Source organism: Lottia gigantea (genome assembly GCF_000327385.1).
Source record: "Lottia gigantea unplaced genomic scaffold LOTGIsca_41, whole genome shotgun sequence".
NCBI lineage: Eukaryota > Metazoa > Mollusca > Gastropoda > Lottiidae > Lottia > Lottia gigantea.
The window spans coordinates 1882677-1892516 of record NW_008709421.1 but is presented as its reverse complement, the minus strand read 5'-3'; the positions used below and the strand labels follow the sequence as shown (position 1 = coordinate 1892516).

At 35.7% G+C, this 9840-nt stretch overlaps 1 protein-coding gene across 1 annotated transcript; it reads right to left on the bottom strand.

The window, feature by feature from the left end:
* Window positions 1-5510: 5510 nt before the first annotated feature.
* LOTGIDRAFT_163760 (hypothetical protein) lies at window positions 5511-7512 on the bottom strand (the record flags this gene model as incomplete). The annotated part of the gene is made up of 3 exons (XM_009060275.1): window positions 5511-5530; window positions 5626-5812; window positions 7369-7512. The coding sequence occupies 3 exons, from the start codon at window positions 7510-7512 to the stop codon at window positions 5511-5513; spliced, it is 351 nt and encodes a 116-aa protein (XP_009058523.1).
* Between the last annotated feature and the right edge of the window lie 2328 nt (window positions 7513-9840).

The following is a 9840-nucleotide window of genomic DNA, read 5'->3' as shown; positions in this document are numbered from 1 at the left end:
TAAAAAATTCCACCTTATCACAGATAGCAGCTAAAAACAGACTTTATGCCGAAGTACCTCCAGGTTTAAGAAGTGCTCCATGTTTGTCCAGTAGATGCAAAACATGTCCCTTTATATCAGAAACTCATTATTTTGTAAGCAACATGACAACTTTCCTTGATAAATCTTTGAGGCTTAAATCTTCAGCAGCCGCAAGAGATCTCAAAACAATGTCCACATCCCAAGTATGGGTGTAACGTGGAAGTGCTGGACGCAATTCGAAGAATTAGGAAACGGCATATCAAGGGATGCTTTCCCAAAGTTCCATTGTAATCAGAGTCTAACAACACAACAGTAGACAATGCTGAACGGGCTGTATTTAATCCGCTATATCCCAGTCCTTCTTTGTACAAACTAACAAGAAAGTCAACCACAAAACTCACAGAAGATGATAAGGGATCACTGTTCCATCTACCACAAAAGTTGATCCATTTTTATACGCCCACACGTAAGATGGGCGTATATTGTAATCACCCCGTCGGTCCGTCCGTTCACATTTGGCTCGTGCTCACTCTACAGGCTACAGTTCTTTATGTATTCTTTTGATTTTTATTTTGTATGTCAATGTTGTTATGAAGATGATCCCTATTGATTTTCGTGATGATCGGAAAATTTTTCACCGAAATATCGTGTCTGACTTGACGTTTTTCTCTATTAGCTATATTGTGCAACTCGTGCTCACTCTACAGGCTACAATTTTTTACGGATTCTTTTGATTTTTATTTTGTGTGTCAATGTCATTATGAAGATGATCCCTATTGATTTTCGTTATGATCGGATAATTTTTCACCGAAATATCGTGTCTGACTCGACGTTTTTCTCTATTAGCTATATTGTGCAACTCGTGCTCACTCTACAGGCTACAATTTTTTACAGATTCTTTTGATTTTTATTTTGTATGTCTATGTCGTCATGAAGATGATCCCTATTGAATTTCATGATGATCTATCGATTTTCATGATGATCGGATAATTTTTCACCGAAATATCGTGTCTGATCTGACGTTTTACTCTATTAGCTATATTGTGCAACTCGTGCTCACTCTACAGGCTACAATTCTTTTGATTTTTATTTTGTATGTCAATGTTATTATGAAGATGATCCCTATCGATTTTCGCGATGATCGGATAATATTTTACCGAAATATCGTGTCTGACTTGACGTTTCACTCTATTAGCTATATTGTGCAACCCTGTAGTCACTAAAGACTGTTTAATCATTTCTGACAGCTGCCAGTGGGCGTATGTTACCTTGCCTTGCAAGCTATCTTTCAAGGTATGTGTCATATTGTTTCGATGTTGAAATTCGCCAGGAATGGCATATAATGTTTTGAGCTACTACGAAATTCCATGCAAGGCAAGGACTGGCCGGACAAGACGCATGTCATTAATTTCAGTTTTTTCCATAATTTGTGTTCGGCCTTCAGGTTGAATGGTAGATATAGTGTTTTCTTCTTCAATGTAAGAACTTTCGGGGTACAGGTTAACATTCTCAGGAGGAAGGAAAGAAAATCAAGCTTGTGTTGGCCAAAGTGGAACTATCAGCAGAAACTGTTTTCATTTGTCCATTTTATCTTGTGTAAAACCTTTGACAGTAAACTAAAAGGATGAAAAGCATATGGTAAGTTATTATTCCATGGTATAGTAAAAGCATTGGGATCAGGATGCAATTCACATTGACTTTAGTATTCAGTTTCGATATCTGGTGTTCCAAGTAAAGTTATTATATGTTGATACTTGTCTTCATGCAACGTCCACTCAGTTTGATCTTCAAAAATTCTTGATTTTTTGTCAGCAATTGTATTAGAGACACCAGGAATAAAAGAGCGAAATGCCTTTAGATTAGACCCAATCAAATATTTTTCGAGTTATATCATAGCATTGTAAAGATTTACTGCCTCCTCTATTATTGATTTATACAACTGCTGTTGTATTATCCATTTCTAATTTTATTGAATGGTTAATCATATCAAAACATAATGACTGTAAACCGACCAGTTCTAAGAAATTAATATGCAGGAGACTCTCATCATGAGAGTTGTTTCAAATTTAAAATCAGACGAAAAGAAGAATCTTTCTTCGGTCTTAAAAATATTGGTGAAATAAATTCACCTTGTTCATGAGTAACCTGTTCAGAGTTAAGAAATTGTGTTTCAGTAATTGAATACTGTGTTGTCTAAGAGGGTGAGGTTTCAGAGAAGTCTATCTCTACGCCTTGTGTAGAATTCAAAATCCATTTATCAGAAGTATTTTTTTCCAGTTTGTAAGATGGCACTTCAATTGGCCAGCATAAAACTTGCTGTTATTTAACTCAGGCAAACAAGGCTTCATAATTTGTAGTATTACAATTAAAATCTCTATGTTCATTAGAGTCAGTATGTGGTAAAAGCAGGCCCGTAGACAAGGGGGGCTTGGGGAGGCTTTGCCGGGCTGCATTATGCGAAATGTCTTTAAATATCTTTCTGTTTATACTTAGCTGAGGATGAAACCAGACATCATAGCTTTTTAAATTTAATTACATTAGAATAGATAATTTGATACAAATGAGTTCGTTGAAAATCATAAAAAGTTTGCAGTAAAGCGTCATTGGTAACAAAATTATTGGTCTGATAATAATCTGTCCCGTCTCAAAATTCAAAAGATTTGATTTGTTGATTATAAATACTAACCAATAGACATATATTATCCTAAATTGTATTCATATGAATTGTAATGTTCCGAGTCCCAAATCCCAAATCCAAGTTCCGAAATTCAAAGTCCTAGTTTTCAATATTTATTGCAGACTCCCTTGTGGCAGGAGGTAAAAGACTACAATAAAAAAAAATATATAATATAATAAATGACTTAATAATAGTAAAATTGGACATTACAAAATGATATAATTTACAGTGAAATAATATTTATAGGGATTTATAAATTCTTAAAATGCATTCAGATTAAGACAATAATTCAATTTGATTTACAATTTAAAACAAATATATTTAATGAAAACTTACTTCGTGGCGGAACCATACATAGATTTCTTATCAGTTAAAGTAACCCTCTGCTTCTGTCAAAAATTCTAATTCTGACGGTATTCCAACCAGTCAAAAGATTTTGTTCCCCCCAACTAGCTCCCATGATGCGACCGGCCTATTGAGGTACCCAGTAGTACAGAAACACACGTACATATATATAACTATAGGTCTATGTTGTGTATAGTATATCATTATATAAAACAAGGTATTCTGAAGAAATAGAACATGAATCAAACAACCAAACGTAGGAAAAATGTCAAAAAAGACAAATTGCTTGATGGTTCCGACACTACTACGACTGACACGGGTATCAAGACCACAGCGGGCAACACAACGGATGCAGTACCAAGATGCTCTGAAAAGACAGGAGTACCACTATACCATCGTGTAAACTATACGAGCAGAAATTGGCTTTCCCTAAATTATATGCACTGACTGCAAGCGTTGTCACATTCGGTTCTAGTACCGATGTGTGTGAAAGCAGCTTTTCAACTCTTTCTCGCGTTGACTCACCACAACGACGATCTATGACTCAGCTTCGCCAGCGCAATCTTGTTCTTCTTGCCTTCAACAGGAAGCGTACCCAGAAAATTAACTTGGACGTATTTGTTCAACGTTTTGCCATAAAACATACTCGACTACGTTTAAACTGAAACGGCAATAAAAATGTAACGTATTATAACTTGTGTGTTTTAACAAAAATAATCTCGAATCTAAAATATTCCATGAAAGTCCGTTTCCCGACGTATAATAGTCTGTCAAGGTGCTTTGCTAAATTGCCCCCCTCGATTGCACGTTTACTGGTCAGGCTATGGGCCTGGGTAAAAGTCTAGAACTCATCGTGTAATTTTAGTCTTCATTACCGGTATCTAAATTTATTTGGTTTTTTGACGAGGTCGTCTTCTTTTTGGTCTGGTTTGTGTGACCTTGACCTAAAAAAGGACCCTTTTCTTTAGTGTTTCCATGATACTTATTCGAACCGTTTCGATTTAAACTTGGTTGGAAATTGGGTTTATTATAAGGATGGAATTGATGAGATCCTTTTCTAGTATAGCATAATCTCAGTTAAAATTATTATCAGGACGATATGGTCGACTTTGTTGACCAAAATCTGACTAGTGACTCGATTGATTGATGTCTTGTAGGCGTTGAGGAAAATCATTACCAAACAATAGACGGTCATTCTCTCCTTTAACAGTACATAGGGAACGGTAAGATGAGTTCACATCTGGTATCATAAATATCCGACGCCTTCCATTAACTTCCGCACACAAAGCCGACATACAGTAAAAACTGCTTTAGTCTGTCAACATTCTTAAGCAGTCTTTACTGTTAGTGACCTCACCGGAAGCGGTGTCGCTTTGTAGAGATTCCATCAATTTCTGTACAGTGTTAATGGAACTAATCCTTTTATCAGTGAGGCATTTAGAACGACAATGGGTAAACCCTCGACTCGAAATTCATCGGCAACTGTTCACTGCGAAAAGATCCAAGTACAACAGACGGACTCACTCCACTAATTCATTTGCCATCTCTTCCCATGTTAAAACCGAAATTCAACCTTCTATAACTTTTTCCAGAAATCTCGTTGAAAGCTTTCCAATATGTCGAATGAAAGCCTGACCAATTCTCAATGTCTCCTAAAAAATTCATTATATGATGACCATGAAAATTTTGAGCTACTAAAATTGAAAGTAGATTACTACCGGTTATACTCATCCGCTAGAGTTTGGCACTTCACAAAACGACTATTTTTAGAATTAGCCTTCCGCCTTTAGGTCTCTCATCATGCAATTTCAGACATCAAATTCCAAATCTAGACCAAAATTTACCGAAAAATAGGCATGCAAAAACCCCAAAAGGGAGAGAGAAATAAGATTTCTAAAAATAGCCTGGACTACATTCATATACCATCATTTGCATAAAATGTTTTAGTGGAGTGAGTCCATATGATGACAATGAAAATTTTGAGCTAGTCAAATTTGAAAGTAAACTACTACCGGTTATACTCATCCGCTAGAGTTTGGCAGTTTACAAAACGACTATTTTTAGAATTATCCTTCTGCCTTTAAGTCTCTCATCATCTCACAAAATCTTAAAGATAATGCGATTTCAGACATCAAATTCCAAACCTAGACCAAAAATTACTCAAATATAGCCATGCAAAAACCCCCAAAAGGGAGAGAGAAAGAAGATTTCGAAAAATAGCCTGGACCACATTCATATACAATCATTTGTTTGCATGAAATGTTTTAGTGGAGTGAGTGCACATATGCCGTTATACCATAGCTGTTTACAAATCTGTATTGTTATTTCAACTATCAACTATTAACAAACAAACAAATGCAAATGGAATGAGCAAGTAACCTTATTATACATTTATTTTCTAAAATATATAATATAACTTACTACTGTAAACCCACAAAATTTCTCCGCCACTAACTAAGCATTCTCATTATGCTTCAAATCCACCCTCTAAAAATACAAAACAAGATTTCTATTTAATGAAATATGGCTCTATGAATTTGGTTTCATGGATGACAAAAAAAGAAACAGAATGCAAAGTTTACCTTTTGCAACATGCCAGATGTCGTACAAGTGCAGGACAAAAGGGTAGTTTTCTCTTATCCATTTGGCAATTTGTCGATGCCGATCTGTCGCCAGGATGCCTGCAGTAAGATTATTCTTGTCAAAAACTTGGAGTGAACGTTCAAGACCAGTTTTTTCCATATGATAACTGCCACCACATTCATTACTCTGAAAAAAATGCAGTTAATTAAGAATTGAAATTGTGAGTAATCAATGCACACTTATAAATGTCACCATATCTTGCCTGAACTTTCAAAATGCAATGTGATACTGTGTTTGGCACAGGGGCATTGAAGAACAATCGGAAGTGTCTGAGAGTCATTAATAGTTAAGCTTCCTATAGAAACCAAAAGTTATGCCAAATTTTGGTTTTGCTATAGAGAAAATTTTAAACAATTAGCGATCCATATGACCAAGCATTCTTCTCCATATTTAACATGCTCATGCCTAGAGTACTTATCTGGATATCAAGCACAACATTGGCTTTAAGTTCAATCATGGTGTAGGAGCCATATTTAGCAGAGTGACCAGAGCTATCTGCACGTCCATCTCCTCCAAGAACAAGATCTCGTTGCTCAGCCTGCAGTTCAGCCATGATCCAGGTTTGTCTCTCAGTCCACACTTTTCGGATGACTGGAAGTAAAAAACTTCGCTGAGGGCGAAAAAAAGTACGAATAGACATGGTTACAACATTCATATGGTTCATGACTCTTAAAAACTTGCTGGCTGTGGCACCAGCAAAGAGAATTGATGCCGAAAGCAGTATATTGCCAGCAGGCATATTCCCGAGAAGGGGCTGGCTGTTCCAGGATGAAATCTTAAGACAAGATAGGCATTTCACAGTAACAGTCAGTAAACTACAGTTGTCTTATGAGACCATGTCATATCCGTGGAACCACACTCAGGGCAGTGGCACCATAACAACAACTTCAGCAGACATGAAAGGAAAATGATGAACTTCGGCTCCTTGTGTGCAGGCTGTTGTGGTTGCTGTTCTTCTTCTGTATCCATTTCCTCTTCAGATGACTCAGGGGAGCTTGGAGGGATGTACCCTGGTGATGAAGGAGTTTCACATTCATCATCAGAAGATGCAGGGGAGGTACATAACTCCTTTTGAGTAGCCAGGAGCTGACACTGAATTCCTGTATCCACCATCTGTGGCTTTATTGTCTGAGTGCCTGTCATATAAAAATATATGGAAATATTTAATCACTGAATCAATACAATTCAAAATTAACGTCTTATATCCTGCATTAACTAAGAAAAAAATTAAATAATTCACATGTGGACCTGTGATATTTTGTCTCTCAAATAATAGAGCAGATTACAACATTCAAATTAATTAAATCGTTCATATAAGCTTACATGCATGCATTATATATCAATTAAATCATATTTTGCAACAAAAGTTTATACAGTAGACTATGTTTCACAATTATATCAAAGAAAGATATGGAAGTTCATAAAGGCATTAAGATCTTTTCCAACACCTAAAATTTCAATAAACAAGGCTTTATTTTCCTACTCCACACACACATCCATGCTTACTTTTACTTAAGTTACATACTAATATTAATAAAAATAGGGGAAATAGTGCCAACAGACCCAAAGGCCAAATAGGACCAAAAGTAACCAAAGTGGTTTAATTATCTCTGATAATAGGCTAGCTACTGCTGTACTTTTTAACAAAGGACTATTACTTATCGCCTAATAATAATTCTTACTCCGGCTTTTTCCCTCTTTTCAAAGGCTCCACGAATACGCTTTTTTGGCACTGGAACATCGTCCTGACTATCTCTGGGCTTTCGGAATATGGTTGGGGCGGCATCTGGTTTTAAAACCCGCTTCCTAGTCATATGGGTTCCCATTTCAGACATAAACATCGGCCTACTGTCAAAACAATCTTCGTTAAAATGGACGCTGCAAATGTTGCTCCATTTCGTAGCAGACCAGTCAACACGAGTATTTTGAACATTTTTCTCCCAAATTCTTCTTAATTTTGGTTCACTAGGGAACAGGTGAATGCTGATGTTCAAATCCTCGTCCTTTTCATTGGAACAACCACCTACAACACACCTCCTAAATTTTTAAATGTACTTTCCGCGTTCACAAGCGTAAGAAAGCAAGGTGGCGTTACCAGAGTGACGTCACATCTGCCTTCTCCACTTTCTCTCAACTATTAATCGTGGAATTTCTCGCGGGAATATTTAAAACGACAACTACATTGTTATTAGCTATTTATTTATCATATTTCTTGTACCTTTTGTTAAAGTTTCGCATACATATTTGATTTTACGCGAATAGTCTGTTGAATGTTGGCTTCTCTTTAACTCCATGGGTTATTATACTTAGGCTATATAACTCATTGAGGCTTCAGTGGATATGAATCTGATTGGTTGTAAATCTACATCCATTTTGTTCTTGTTGTAAGCAAGTCCTTTTCGACTTGGCTTGGGGTTCGAACGAATGCTTAATCGTAGTACAGTTATGTCCCTTGGTGGAATTTGATAGAGTCGTAACAGAAAATTCAATGGAAAGTCCCAGTAGATAGTCACTAGTCTAAGCGTCTGTGAATAATTTCATATAATAAAGAAAGAGATCTGGGTAACTCTGTTCAATGATCTGGGAATTTAATGCACAGACTATATAGGCCTAGTTCTCAACCAATCATTATTTTCCTTTGGAGTCACATGACGCACCGTTAACCTTGTCATGTTTCTTTCACAATTTTCATCTATAATTTAATCGTGGTGAAATATAAGATTATTATTGGATGTTATAAATAGACAACAAATCAAACTATCTCATTCTAAATTGTTTGAATTTGTATAGTTCAACGTCAGAATCAAACAACCTTGTTTTTGCTTGCACCTCCATAACTCCGTATTGATAAGTCATGTTTTACCTGTATATAATTATTGTACGAGGACATTTTTCTCACGAATTTTTGTTATAGGCCTAGAGATGGATTAAAATATACTATCTGATTGGATTGTGGAATCCATGGAGGATTAATTAGCAGAATAGTGAATATTTATTAGTTTTAAACCGTGTTGACACTCATTCAACGTTTGGGGGCCTGCAAGCCTTTCTTCAACAACTAGCCTAGTAAAATATTATTGGATCTCTATGTGTGTGATATTACTTTTTTTTATCAATGATAAAATTGTGTGATACGTAACCAGGAGAATATCCAATATGGATGCTAGTGCAGCTATAGAGAAAGAATGTAGTGCTTTAGGAGGTCTGTTTCAGACCATAATTAATGATATGAGAGTAAGTAGACGAGATGGCCAGAAATCAATGGATTTTGTGTATTTACATCTGTAGTGTAGTATTTAAACGATTCTTGAGTTTGACTTCATATGACCATCATATTTCCATCATATTTTTTGAAGATTACAATTCCAGCTTGCAACAAGTCTGAAATACTAGTAATCACTGGCTTCATAGTTTGTGGGTAGGCTACAGAATGCGAGTCTTTATCAAATTTTATTCGATATATTTGTAGTCAATTAGTCTAGTAGACCTACCCTGATGATCATAATAGTTTAGTGGAATAGTAGCCTTGCCTACTCTCTGACTACACTGTTTTCTGAATTGAATTTTGACTATCATTTTCGTATGAATTGAAAATCAATTACAAAATACTACTGAGAGTCTTCTATTGCCTTTGGGTTGATGAAAATGTTAAACACTATATTCTAGACTTCTATTTATTATTGAACACTATGTTAAAGACTATTTTGAAGTGAATTTTCTAGGAAGAAAGTGTGTTTATTTCTAATGTACACGAAGACATTCTAAGAGAAATGGCATTATGATTCAAAATTTTATTTTGAATATTTATGAAATGTGAGAAAAAATTCAATTCAGAGTTCAATGTAGTCAGACAGTAGCCAGCTTTGCGATGCAATCAAAGTTTTATGATTTAGAAAAACCCTTTAAATCTTAATAATGTTTGTACCCACAGGATTTAAACAAAATGCTAGACTTTTTAAATGTCCACATGAAATGGGGGGGGGTGTATATCGTCGTTACCCATGTCCATCGGCCCGTCCACAATTGCTCGTAAACACTCTACAAGACACAATTCTTGACTGATTTCGACGAAACTTAATATGGTTGTTGTATTCACACAAGGATGAACCCTATTGAAAATCAGAAAAATCGAATTATATTTAGTTCAAGTTATT